This window comes from Littorina saxatilis, linkage group LG7, assembly GCF_037325665.1.
Source record: "Littorina saxatilis isolate snail1 linkage group LG7, US_GU_Lsax_2.0, whole genome shotgun sequence".
Classification (NCBI taxonomy): Eukaryota; Metazoa; Mollusca; class Gastropoda; order Littorinimorpha; family Littorinidae; genus Littorina; species Littorina saxatilis.
The window spans coordinates 4,030,460-4,045,200 of record NC_090251.1 but is presented as its reverse complement, the minus strand read 5'-3'; the positions used below and the strand labels follow the sequence as shown (position 1 = coordinate 4,045,200).

Sequence of the window (14,741 nt, the reverse complement as noted above, 5' to 3'; positions counted from 1 at the left end):
ATTGTCTAAAATAGGAATGTTCTTGGCAGTTGTATCATTTTTGTGTGCTTATTTCTATTTTCCTGATGCTGTGTTTCGCGTGCAACAGGTGAAACGGACTTGATGTAGAAAAGCTTGCTTCCACACTGTTTTGTAGTATATTTGTATGGATATATCTGTTTTGTTTGTGAACAGGTAAGACAGTTTGGTAAGGCAGGGGGTGAGGTGGCTGATCGTGGGCCTACATCTTCCCTAACGATGTGCAAGTCGTCTCTACGTCAAACACTGCCTTGTTTTCACATTGTCCTGCAATATATTAACCTTAATATTGTTTGTTTTTCAACAGGTAAGACGGTGGTGCTAGTGCTGCAGGGGGTGAGGTGGCTGCGACAGGGGCACGATGTGCACGTCATCTCAACACTGTACACCACCCGGGCCGTCAGCACATCCATCAAACAACAGCTGGAGATGTCGCTGAGCGCGGGTCCGACCCCCCTGACACCAGGCAGCGTGTCGTACCACCTATACGATATCTTCAACAGGGAGGGAGATGTTGATCAGGCAGTCACCGACCTCGTGGCAAGTGTGAAAAACGGCCAGCTGCACGTCTTGATCGACGAGGTGTCCTTTGACAGCAGGTTTGTTTTCATACGTGTGTATGTGTTTGTGTGTGTGTGTGTGTGTGTGTGTGTGTGTGTGTGTGTGTGTGTGTGTGTGTATGCATGTGTGTGTGTATACATGTGTGTGTGTCAGTGTGTGTGTGTGTGTGTGTGTGTAAGAGAGAGAGAGAGAGACTGAGAGAGAGAGAGAGAAAGAAAGAGAGAGAGAGAGAGAGAGTTGAGAGAGAGAGAGAGTTGAGAGAGAGAGAAAGAGAGAGAGAGAGAGAGAGAGAGAGAGAGAGAGAGAGAGAGAGAGAGAGAGAGAGAGAGAGAGAGAGAGAGAGATGTAACTGTCTGATTCATGTAACTCGCACCACGTGTATTCGTGAAATTGCATGTTGTTATAACCACAATGTGCGTAAAATCCTAATGAAGTCATCATTGGTAAAATATCAAGTGACATCTTTTATAAAGTTGCGGATAACGCATTCCTATTATCAGCTTACTATATCTCATGTGAGTGTGACACACATCTCTAACAACATGTCTCATGTGAGTGTGACACACATCTCTAACAACATGTCTCCATTCTGTGTCACAGGCTGAGGTATGGTCCCCGTCACACACGCCTTGTAACACGCCTAGCGCAGCAAGTACCACACCTGTACCTGTGGTGTGCCGGTGTTCACAACACCAAGATACCCCCAGCACTGCAGACACAGGTGTTCACTGTCCCCCTCCGCTCGGCGCCCGCCGTCCTCCGTGAAATACAGCCCGCGATTCACAGTGTTCCTGTCCACGACTACAGCGACAGCGGCGTGCCTGCCCCTGGGGACGGGCTGAGCGTGATACGGCTGAGTCACCATGGCAACGCTCACACAGGTCGGTGGCCGTTGGACTGCGCACAGTGTGGTCAGGATATCGCTGCCGAGCTGCGTCGTCTGGGTGTGGGTAAGTTGTGTAACTGGTGATTATGGTAGTGGTGGTGGTGATGATGATTGTGGCTGGTTTGAGTGAAGGGTAAATTAAAGCTTCCCGCTTCCTAATAGTGTCACCACCCCCCCCCCCCCCCCCCCCCTCGAGAATATATTGGAAAGTCTTGGCTCTCTCGAAAAGAACTAAAATAATGTTCAATCAAATCTAAAGTCTGGTCAGTCTGCAGGGATAAAACAATGACGTCATTTGTATTGACGTAAAAGGCAAAATTACGTCATGACGTCGAAGTTTTGCTGTCTGTGTGGAAAATGTACAGACTTTGTGAAGATGTTATAACTCAGGTGTGTATGCAGGCTTGCGTGTGTGTGTGGGAGGGGGTTGGGGGTGGGTGGTGTGTGTGTGTTTGAGAAAACAAATAAATACACGGATAGGGTTTGTCTAAAGATGTAACGAATGTTTGCTTACATACATGAATATTTAACTGTTTTTAACGGTCTTTTCCCTGCAGGGTGGAGCGTCGCCAACAGTCCCTCCCGGCTGAGCTACCGCGACGTGTTCGTCCTGACCAGAAGCCGCGATTTACATGATGACGTCACGGACGAGACAGGGCGGGTGACGTCACCAGCTAGCGGCGTGGTGCAGGGACTGAAGGATGCAGGTGTACCGGTGAGTGTGTTGGGGGATCAAGACTGGCTACACAACAGGGCGAGGTGGGAGGGAGCTGTGCAGGACGTGGCGGTGGCGGCAACGGACACAGTGACAGTAGCGGAGCATGGCTATGTGACAGGCCTGGAGCGGCGCGTGGTGGCCGTGTTACAGGGCAGAGATCAGGAGGATGATGATAGAGGGAGGACTGATGAGGTGACTGATCTTGGTGACAGGCTTGATGCAGTATCACGCTGCACCACACAGCTCATCACGGTCCGCACGCCTCCTGTCACCACCACCCCGCCATCCCTTACAACAACCACTACCCCCGCCACCACAACCACCCCACGCCACAACCTAATACAACAACCACTACCACCGCCGTCACCACCTCGACCACTACCACCACCACCAGCAACGACGACTACCACCACCGCCAAGAGGAGGGGAGGCAGGAAGTGTGTCTTGTCGTGACATGCCCCGCATCAACACCATCGTCACCACCTCTACCGTGAGCTTCACCACTGTCGTCACCACCACCTCCACCACCACCACCACCACAGCAGCAACAACAACAACAACAACAACCACCACCACCACTACCACGACAACAACAACAACCGTCACCACAACAACACTACCACCACCACCACCAACAACAACAACAACAACGACAACGACAACGACAACGACAACATTAGTTTTGCCCAAAACACATCAGGTAATTCCTGGTTGGTATCGCCGATTGTTTGGCAGTGTAAAAAATGACCTTGCAAGATTTCGTCACGTTCTATGACGCAAAATAAGAATTGACGTCATCGTGCTTGTGTTTTACGTCATTCAGATCTTGACACGGTGACTGCGCTTCACCTGTGAGATGCACGGCTTTCTTTGATGTTTCACATGAAATTTGTTTCACCTTTATCACTGGTCAACTGTTACAACATAAATGACAGGTACCGCTTATGAACCTTTTTAGTCTAAATATGTCGTTTACAAATGTTTACTGCCTGTTTGAAAAGTAGCAAATGGCATTTCTCAAAAAGCACAAACAAAAACACACACAATTGTTTTTTAATAAAAATATGTTTGCTCTTCTATTTGTCTTAATTACTGAGTGTGTGTGTGTGTGTGTGTGTGTGTGTGTGTGTGTGTGTGTGTGTGTGTGTGTGTGTGTGTGTGTGTGTGTGTGTGTGTGTGTGTGTGCACGCGCGTATGTGTCTGTCTGGCTGCGTTACAATTTTTTTTATTTGAAAACAACTCAAACATAACACACTTTGTGTTTAATGATCACTGTTGTCCACACAGTTTGGTGACCTCCGCCAAATTTCGAAGTCTCCGCTTTCACAAAAATAAAATACACAAACGGTGCATTAACTGAAAAATTCTACAAAATGAAGTTAGAAAACCTGTTCAAGCAAAGACAGTATACAGTAAGTCACCATCTTGAATTTCCCTCCATCCAGAAGGGAGATAACTGCAATTTAATCTAACGTGTAAAAAAAGACAACCTAAAAACAAATCAAACCAACACATCTTAAAGATAGGGTGTCCACGCCGCCATCTTGGAGAGTTTTCTGCCGAATTGGGCCGATTTGAAGAGTTTGGGGAATCTAGTGTACCTTAATTAAGACACACCTGGCTCGGTTTGCTCAATAAAGTACCAGAAGTATGCTAAATAATTAAATCAAAATGAGTAAATTGGCATTTGGTCGCGACCGAGCTCTCCACCATTTGAAGATTAAAATTGGCCGTCAAGACTGGTTTTCGTCGCCTGTGCTCGCCGAGACGGCTGCTGTCATGACAACTGGCAAAAAAATGGCGGACGAACCGGACGTATCGCAAAGAGCTAGTTCATTTCTCAACGAAATTGAGTCCAGAATGAAAAGGAAACCAATGACAGAACCTGAACGGAAGCGAGGCAGACGACAAACTACAGCAGAACGCAACAAGCGAACCATATTCATAGGATATCAATGGGAACGATGGATACAGGAGGCTGTAAAAGTGTAAGTGTAACCGTTGGGGCAGAATCCGCCGGCGCCGATGAAGCGCTCGCAGAAATCCTGCTAGATTTGTAAGTACGACAATCCAAGTTCTTGTTGTGTAGATCTATACCTTTTCCTGGCCGAAGCCTCATTACATTTTTAATCAGTAATGCTTGCTGGTCCTGCCATTTCACGAAAATGGACCAGCCACTGTTTGTATCCATGTGCACTTTCGTAAATTCCGTCACTTGAACTCAGAACTGTCATTTTCTTCACCGCGATACACAGTTCATTGCGAAGATCTTCCTCAGTAAATCGTTCAGATTCCACGTACGATTTGTTGTCAAGAAACAACTCAAACGAAAGTTTCAAATCAAACTCATCATCCTCCATCTTTGCTTGTCGAAGCACTAAAGTACTGTATCGATGTAGATCTAATGAATGCTTGATCAAGCGAGCGCATGCATACGTATTTTTTTGTGGCTGTGGCGGCTGATTCTAGTTGTTATGTTTTCAGTGACACGCTAGGGTCCGCGCTATACTGTTAGGAGCTGGGGGGGGGGGGGGGGGGGGGTGTGGGTAACGCCAAGAACCTATCGCCAGGCGAGTCTAACATCACTTACACATGGCTGTGCTTTGTGTACACGGGTGTGTGAGACTGTCTAGCGCCACCATTGTTTCTGTTGCTATTTATAAACTATGACGTGGACATCATTTGTAAACATTGCCGAGCAGGATTTGTGCTCGGAACAGCTGATTCTGTGACAGTGTGCAGCCAAGAGGCATAAGTGAAACGGGAACAGTCATGAGGATGCAGACAGATTTTCAATACATTCATCATGTTCTCTTTTAGAAAATTAGAACAAAAAATAACAAGAGGAGAACTTCGAGAAGTAACAGGAGAATGTACGCAACAATAAGCTTTATTTTTAGGGGGATGGGTGTGTGTTGGTGTGATTGTTCCTTTGTATATTTATCATTCATTTGTGTTTATACAGTGGATCCCACTTTTATAAGACCCCCCACTTTCAGACTCCTTTGACCTTCCATTTTAAGACATTGTTTACTCAGAATTTGTTTTCATAACCTCGTTAATTTATTCCCATTTAGAGAATCCCTCCTGTTCATGAACTGATTTTCTCAGATTTCATAGATCACATTCCTGTACTTATTTTTCAATATTCTTCCAGTGAGGTAAGCTGTATATAAAAAGGAATATATTACTCCCTACTTCAATACTTGTATACATTTGTCAAATTATTCAGCCAGGAAGGTGTTACAATCTTTTGAGAAGTTGGCAGGAGGCGCTCCATGCTTTGACTGAAGGAGTTCTGTACCTCCCAACTATTATTAAATAAAATAGCAGGGGGCCTAAAATGTAGTCATACGCTCTTCATGGTTTCTTTGTGTAAATCATGTGGAGAAAATTACATCTTTACATAGCGTATGGTATGTTATGTAATGTGTATGTGCACAGATGCATATTTTGAAAAACTCACACATACTTTTTTTTCATTTACCAGTTACTATGCGAAGACACAAGAACAGCAATCTTCTACATCTATCAAGGCAACTGGCGGACGACAACCAGTGATGCAGGAGTCAGATGTTTCTTAATTTCATCTGTAGAGGAGTCGGTGTAAGTCAATAAATCTATAATTTGCACATTGCTGTCTCTGAACCAAATGAAATGGAAGAGTGAATGATGTTTTATTGTGTGTGTGTGTGTCAGAGTGTGTGTGTGTGTGTGTGTGTGCCTGTGTTTTCATTTGTTATTTAGACTATGTAATTAGTTTCAAAGAAATACATGCCATAGAATGAGTGCAGGTGAGTGGTCATATTTTTAATTTGTTTAGTTTTCTATCAAGATCATGTGTATATAATATTTATTTGTATAAGCAAATCGGCCGGGATTGCATAAGCTGCCATTGGTTTGAAAATAACTGTCTCTTTCTTTATTGTTGCGTTTTTGCGGAGAAACAAATGGTTACAGTTAGAGGACAAGACAATTATTATTATTAATAAATGAAACAACAAATGCACACAAATATACTCAATTGACAAGAGCATTGTTCAATTTTATTTGATGTAAATCTCAAGACCACAGCCACACATTCTCTCTGAACAGTTCAAGGGGGAAAAACATGAAACTAGTGTCTGGATTCTAAATTTCACTGTTTGAGAGATCTCAATAACCCAGAGCCATTGTTGTATTACTTCCACAGCTGCACCATGTTGTCAATGAGCACTCTTGGCTGCTGTCGTATGACCAGGGACCTAGGGTATGCAGTCATGGAGACCTGCTTTGAAGGCTCTACAAGATGAGCAAATACTTCCTGAGAAACATCCCCAACTACTGAAATTTCAGGTACATATAATAACAGTTTTTGATCAGCAAAAAGGACACATTGTAACTCTTTCAGACTTTTTAGACTCGAATAAATGATAGTTCAAATTAAAGTTAAAATAAACATCAGTTCAGTCAAATTGTGGAAACTGTTAAAATGTGAGGTGCGGGATAGATTGAATAAAAACTCTAAATGTAGAAAGTCTAGATAAATACAAAGAAAAAACATTTTTCCTGTGCTTCTTCAAAAATTCAAAAGCAGGGACTGTTTGTTCAAATTTGCTATGCTCTCTACCATCATCCTGAACTCAGGTCAAAATGAGTTCAGCTCACTCTCTCCCTGACAGGATGCCTTGAGTTTCCTTGTCTGGCAAGGAAACCGATATTTTTACATATTTAGAGCTTTATGTAATGTATTATAATTTACTAGTAATACCCGTGCTCCGCACGGGATTTTTTCTTCTTCATTAATTACAGAGTTAATTATGAATAAGCAACAACAAAAACGTGTTCAATGTGCAATGGCAAGCGCCTACAGAACAAAATGCCATACATTTATTGGGAGAGATAAAAAAGGGCACAGTGGTGGATTGGCCATGACTTGTGCAGTGACAACAGTAACATATTAAATTTAGAAGTAATTGCGACAAAGTTACCCCAAAAAAGCGCTAGCACACACAGAACAACAAAATGTGATAAAACATCAAACCTAAGAAAAGGAGCGTTCAATGTGCAATGAACTGCAAACCATTTACACAGCAGCAAACATGTGACGCTTTCTGAAATTTCGGTCAATGTAGTGATATTTTCTTTTTACCCGGCTCGGCGCTTGAATACACTTTCTTTGTTTTCTTGCATAGCTGCTCGCCATTAGTAATGCAAGAATCTACAGTTTGGTGAAGACAGACAGTTACGAAGGAAAGGCTAAATGCGGCCAAACAAAAAAAGTGGCTACATTGACCGAAATCTCAGAAAATATGACACATGGGAGTGAAATAAACACAGCATTAAATGAGCAAATAGTGTGCACAGTACAAAAAAAAGTTTGACACATTAGCAAATAGGAATGAAAAAGTAACCCAGTGGTAAATATACAGTGGGTTCTGTGAACAATAACAAATCATATAATTGGGAAAGAATAAAACAGCGTTAAATTATGCCCTTTTCTTAGATTTCAGTCAATGTGGACAGTCTGAAAATTCAATCAATGTGACAAAATCCTTTTGTCACGCTTCAAGTTCAATCAAGATGATGAATGCTAGTTAAAATGTGTAAAAGAATATATAACACCAATCATATAATTGGGAAAGATATCTCGTCGCAGTACCCCGACAGCTCGAGTCACCCACAATGAAACGTTTGTACGATTGACTGGACTTAAACAAATTAGCGGCTACATTGACATAAGTGAGGGACATAAATGTGCAAAAAAAATGTGCCCAGAGAACAATAGTTGAACACATCACCATATATGTCTTGAGACGGGAAAAAAACAGCACTAAATGGAACAAAATTTGTACAGTTCAGCAAACATGTGAGTGAAAAATAAAATGTTAACTCTTACACTGGTGCAATTCTGTAACACATGTTACATAGCCACTGGTGAATTAACAGAGAGAAAAATAACAAAAAACGGTCATAATATTATAGGTTTTGGCATACATGGGAGGTAATAGGAACCGACCAAACAGACTCAGCCAGTAGCGCGACATGTGTCGTGACAACCAGGTGACAGTATACCTAAAGTAGCGCGACATGTGTCGCGACAACCAGCCTCAGGGTTAAAATGTGAAATTGGTTCTGCGTTCTGCGAACAACAAAATGTTTACACATGCATTGTGCACAGAGAACAAAAGTTTACAGATCACCATGCATATATGGCATTATGATGGTTAGGCCTGAAGAAATACATTTGCTTTTGTTTAATATCTCTCTTGGGCTGCAAGCCAGCACAACATAATTAAAACATTTCATTTGCCGAATCAGCGCCACCAAAACTGATAAATAGGACTAAGCATGGAATATTCATTGCAGGGGCTCTTTTTTATTTGTCATGCTGTGTGACACACGCGTTGCAGTTGTCACCATGTGTAGAGTTTAAGATGATGTGATTCCTATTCTTATAAAGACAAAGTCGATCTCCGTTACACCCCGCAAAAATGTACATGATTGCCCATATGGTCTTTGTTGATGTTCTTTGTCTCGTGACTTTATCAATATGTCGCAAAATGATTCCACAAAATTCAAAACAGGGATCAATTTTACCCGCAACTACTGACTCGAGTAAATAGTGTGCATAGTACAAAATTTTTTTTTACACATCAGCAAATAGGAATGAAAATGTAACCCAGTGGTAAATAATAAATATATACAGTGGGTTCTGTGAACAATAAGCAGATTCGAGATCGTCAATAATGATTTTTCATGGTTTTTTTTGGTAATTTATAAATTACAAAGGAATTGATATGCAAGACAGTTTCAAGCGAGCTATTTTTCGCGGCTGTATTTACTGTGCAAACAACTCTAAATATGACAAAAGTGTCACATGATAATCAACCGTTTGGTTTCGCCGCTCACTGGAGCAGACAATTTTTTCTGTAACCAGTTGACAGTGATGAAACCATATATTACGGTCTCCTTCCGGCAGCAGTCCCAAAATACAAAACGTCTCTTTCCGTGGCTGTGTCAGTTTCCAATGCGACACTGTCATTGGCACTGTCATTCTTGTGACGCTCGTCGCGTTTTCACCTGTTTTTGACCGAAATGTAGCACAGGATGCCGTTGAAAAGCCAAAGGTCTTCAGCTTTTGTTGATCTTTGGCAGGCCTATTAGTTTTAATTCGGTGGCATAATTCAATGCGCTTCGTCAAAATTTCTTAAACTGAAACCAAAAGCAGACGCAAGACTTATAGTCAGTTGGAGTTGTCTCCCGTACTCCTAAACTTTAGTGTGCTGCAGACGGTTGTACCCAAACGGCTCATATTGCAAACGGTTTGGAATTCCCAAAAACGCAAGATCAGCACTACACGACTTCAGTGCACCTGTAGGCGAGAGTGCTCGGTCAATTTTGGACAATGTGTATCTTGAATGGAAAATATCGAATATCACGCTGTCCGAAGGAATGGTGTTCTTATCGGAGAATGACAGCGCTCAGTTCAAAATGATAGGACATCAGACCGCCATGCTGCTATGTGAATCGGACATTTGAGCCTTTCAATCGGTCTATGCCTGACGCCTAACGACATCCCTGCCTAGGTTAGGAAAGGGGGGAGAAAACTGCTAACGCCCTGACCCAGGGTCGAACTCGCAACCTCTCGCTTCCGAGCGCAAGTGCGTTACCACCCGGCCACCCAGACTGGTTTATGTGATTTTTCTTTGGGGTGATCTAAACCTACGCTCTAAATTCACCTTTTCAACATGCATGACTTTTGACACAACTCTGTACTTAGCACAGGCGACCAGCATATATAGCCTGTGTACTGGCCAGCTGGATCGGTACATTTTTTCCTTATGGCCTACACACATTAACTGTATCTGGCTATTTGGACTCGTTCTCCCAAATAACCATATTTGCACAAAATAAATTGTCTGTAAGCAGCATAGTGTTGTGTTTTATTGATGTCTCCCTCTTCTGCTTCTTCCAGGACGAGGGCGTCGCTTCTCTGGGCCAAGCATGTGAAAGGAAACTCTCATCCAGCACCAACCACCAGTGCATCGAAATCCTGGAGTGTAAACAGAAAATCATCTTTCAGTGACAAAACTTGATTCAGATTTAAACATTAAAATTGTTAAAAAAAATATGCACCAAATTTAAGAAAATTGGAGAAAATAATGAGAAAGAAGAAATTGTAATTTATGTAATAGAGCATGTCTTGGTGTGTGTGTGTGGGGAGGGGGTGGATATACACCTGTGACGGTACAGGCTTTCCAGTATGATATAACAGAGTTGAGGCAGGTATATAAAACAGAAAGCAATTTAATATAGATTATATCGAACACAGAAGAAGAAATGTACATGAGTGATGACACTGGTTAGTAAAACAAGACTGTCCTGGGACATTGTGAATATTTGTATAGAGGCACCTGTAACATATCTTTAGCTTCTTGGAATGAATTGCACATGATTGTCTCTTGAGACACATATATACTATATGTCACCCTCTCCTTGAAATAATCTTCTAATACTTGATTATTTAAACATGTTGTTTTGCATCATATCCATTTTGTCAGAGGCGAGTTTTGCCTCATTTGTACACATTTCTCCAAGACATTTGAATTCTGGTACACCTTTCCTTTTCATAGCTCGTGCCCAGTGTACCCATGTACTGTACAGAAACCCTCTTTTTTATGCCCCCTTATTTGTAAGGTTACTTTCTCTGATTTATGTTTATAAACTGTTATTTTAACCGTATTCTCAGACAGAATTATTTCAGAGTTTTTTAAAAAATATTTTAATAGTGGCAACTGTCTGCTTGCACTTGCAGAGGATTTAGAACAAATCTCACACAAGGAATAGGTACTTACTGTCATAAGGCCAGCATTCAGCTTCACCATTTAGAGGCTAGGGCTTGGAGTTTCTCCTGGCCTGGTTCCTGGATAAGTTTCTGGAAGTGGAAAGATTGTTATTTCACTTTTAAATCAGTCAATACCCATTTTTACAACTATGCCTGCTTGAACCAGGCATAAACGAGTCATAACACACCACTAACCTGAACGATGAGCAAAACTTGCAAAGTATTTCTTATGAACAATGGTGTGTTTTTTAAATTTTAAACTGACTATTTCAAAAGAAAAGAAAGTACAGTTTTGTAAAGCACATTCATTTTTTTTATATATTGACGTGTGATTTTTCACACTTGCTTTTTTTTTATTGTTTGTAAATTTTACCTCATCTAATGTTCTCATATTACATCTAACACATTTTCCCTTGAAACCTTAAACAATTCAGAGGAGAGTGTTTTGTCACAACCTGTACTTGTGTATTTCCTCACAGGATACATTCCATGTAAATTATAGGAAAGTATTCTGATGAATGTATAATAACAATGAATGGATCATTTTAATGACAGCAAAATAAACAATGATGTCACAAGGGTGTTGTCTATTGCATTTCTGTGTGTCTCACTATGTTATCAGGAATTTTTTTTACAAAAGGCATTCTTGCACGTACAATTATATCACACAACTGTGGTATATTGCTCTTCAGAGGAAACAAAATGTTGGTGGGCCCTTTTGACAGACAGATGCACAGCACACTTCTATCCTTGCCATAATTATAACTGTGAAATCCCCATTATACTCTTCACCCAAGAAAAGAATATCTTCTGTTATTGTCATCAAAGTTCACCCTATTATTTCTTATATAACTATTTGCAAGTGCTATTGTCATTCATGATTCTGTGTATACATGCGTGTGTGTGTGTGTGTGAACCCGTGCATGGAAAGTACTAGGAAAAGGACTAAAACTAATCCTGATTTACCTTCAAATTGGTTCCTCAGCAGATCACTTTCTGTCCGCACCTCTTCCTCTCCTGCCGCCCTCTAGCACTAGTAAGGACAGCATGTTCTGCTGGAAGCGAAACTTCCATAGCCTAGACGGAACGAGAAGAGTTTACAGTTCTCATACTTCATCCTTACTCAATTTACAGTATCTGTATCAAACCTATTATCATCAAGAAAAGCTCACTTGACTTTGAAGAGCATGATTCATTCTCTATCGACTGCCCATTGAACAAATAAAATTCAGTTCTCATAACCTTTACTAGTGCGAATAGAATTTTTGCTTTTAAAATGGGTGTGATAATTATTATTTTCTGTTCTACTCACTCTTGCAAGCAAAGCACACTTTTACTTTTAGTTTACTGTTGTGTTTATTCCAGTGGTATGAATTGTAGCTAAAAAAAATAAATGCATCTATATATATATATATATATATATTATCAAAAGAGTAACAGTGCAAATGCAGAGTCTTATAATTATTTCAGAAGGCAAGTCCTTGATTTTCCAATCCATGATCTACACACATTCACTGATTGAGCTATCGCCGTATCGGAAAGACGTCAGCCAAAATTAACTTCAGATTGGATGTTTCTCCACAAATTTCAAGCGTTACAATGGTCCAAAGTTCGATCAGCAGCACTTTGGAGGGGAGGGGAAAAGTCAGTATTAAGTTTGTGTGGGATAAACCATATGCAAAGCCGGCTGACGTCCTCGTTCTACTGCCTCTAGTAGCTGAAAACAAGTGATCTCATCGGCTACCAGTAAGTTCGTCACACGGTAGATTCGTCACGGGTGACGAAGATACCGGCAGGGTGGGCGGGTGTTTATGCTTAGAGCTTATGCTTTCAGATGTTTGATTTGTGGGAGAGATTCAAGATTCACATTTTTAAGAGAGAGAGAGAGAGAATGAAAATGCCATTTTAGATTGTGTACTTCACCTACTCAAAGAAAAAAGAGATACAAAATAAATACGCACAACATCACATATATATATGCTCTGTGAAAGGAGAGAGAGAGAGCGGGAAAGAGAGAGAGAGAGAGGGGGGAGAGAGGGGGGAGAGAGAGAGAAAGGGGGGGGGAGATGCAAGGTTGTATTACCATTACATAACAGCCGCGCTCGGACTACTGTGGCGAAGTTACTGTGGCGAAGTTACCGGGGACCGGTGACGAATCTACCGTTTGACGAACTTACTGGTATCCATCTCATCATACCAACCAAATGGTTCGAAATGACTCGCCTTACAGATTTCTTTGCAGTCCTGCTGGGATCAACTTTTACACTAATACTGACTGTTGTATTGAAAGCCCTATTTGATTATAAACAACATTTCCTGTGGTCTACAAATCCGACACTTACCTGGTCAGTCTCCAATTCGTCAAAACGTTCCCTGATAGTCGCCATGTTGTCTCGAATCAAGGGACACCACCCACGGAACACATCACAAGAGTGCATTTTCCTTTGATATTACGACAATTGATTCAACTTCCCAAACTCTTAATTTTGCAAAGTTAAGTTAGTCCTTCTGTGTGGTAACATTATTCGTCACGCAGAATCTTCTGGTAAAGCTTTTAGAGCGATCTGAAGGCCTTTTTCTGGCGGACACCCTATCTTTAAACAAAACACAAAACATAAACAAAACACACACAAAACATTAAAAAGGCGCACAGCTGGTAGGTTGATCTTTGTGATAACCCTAAAACAGATAGACTGCAAACGTTCCAAAATCGAGGATAAAAAAAAGAAAGAAATGTTTGTTATTGGAATGTTTAATGTTTGATACAACAAGTCATTCACTTGTCTTGTTTTGTCAAACATGTAGGCTAACGTTCCTTCTTCTTCTTCTTCTTCTTCGTTCATGGGCTTAGACTCCCACGTTCACTCATGTTTTTAGCACGAGTTGATTTGACCGTTTTTACCCCGCCATTCAGGCAGCATACGCCAATTTTGGGGGAGGCATGCAGGGTATTTTCGTGTTTCTATAACCCACCGAACTCTGACATGGATTACATAATAATAAATAATAAAGTGTATTTATATTGCGCCTATCCCTTACAAAAAACAAAAATATTTGGCTCTAAGCGCATTACAACATGTGAAGGACTTGGTACAATCAAGTCTGACAAGTACAACAGCACAATATACAGTCGGTCTCTTAGGTAAAAGCAGCTTCGACAGTTAAACACTTCTACTAAAAGATCCTCTAACAATTTACAAACATAGTTAAAGAACATCGAGTTAATAGGAATTAAAAAAAAAGGTTCTTATAATAAAACTATCTAGCGAACGACGAAGAAGAAGAAGAATAAAACTATCAATGTCAATGTATAACAAGTCATTCAACGTAAATGGCCAAAGAACAACAATAAAACAATGGTGATAAAACAGTTATACTCAATGGCTAATAACGAGGCAGAGTTAAATAGTATCGACACAAGATTAAAACAAAACATATTTCTGGAGACGAATTAACAACAATAAAGCAATGGTGATAAAACAGTTTTACTCAATGGCTAATAGCGAGGCAGAATTAAATAGTATCGACACAAGATTTAAACTAAACATATTCCTGGAGACGCATTTAATAATTATACATGTATCAAATAATCAATGTACAAAATACAGCCCTCGCAAGCAACCCGCCCCCAGCCGGCCCACAGCGCGCTACGATGGCAAGCGACCCCTCTCCTTAATGTGGCAAATACTGAACAGTGCACACAACCAATTACTCGCATATACTCGTGTCGC

At 41.1% G+C, this 14,741-nt stretch overlaps 1 protein-coding gene and 1 long non-coding RNA gene across 3 annotated transcripts in view; one reads left to right on the top strand and one right to left on the bottom strand.

The window, feature by feature from the left end:
• The window catches only part of LOC138970496 (uncharacterized), an 8,290-nt gene extending 5,030 nt beyond the window's left edge, over positions 1 to 3,260 (top strand). The window contains exons 4-6 of one of the 2 annotated variants that reach the window (XM_070342952.1): positions 326 to 617; positions 1,186 to 1,529; positions 2,023 to 3,260. In XM_070342952.1, the coding sequence (XP_070199053.1) occupies positions 326 to 617; positions 1,186 to 1,529; positions 2,023 to 2,636 (1,250 nt within the window). In that variant the 3' untranslated portion in view covers positions 2,637 to 3,260. Of the gene's footprint in view, positions 1 to 325; positions 618 to 1,179; positions 1,530 to 2,022 lie in introns of both variants that reach the window. The other variant, XM_070342951.1, reaches the window with a different exon arrangement.
• A 2,947-nt stretch (positions 3,261 to 6,207) lies between these two features.
• Positions 6,208 to 13,601, bottom strand: LOC138970495 (uncharacterized). The gene is made up of 4 exons (XR_011456969.1): positions 13,353 to 13,601; positions 11,977 to 12,087; positions 11,021 to 11,100; positions 6,208 to 10,218 (listed from the first exon to the last, which is right to left on the bottom strand). It is a non-coding gene; the product is annotated as an uncharacterized lncRNA (long non-coding RNA).
• Between the last annotated feature and the right edge of the window lie 1,140 nt (positions 13,602 to 14,741).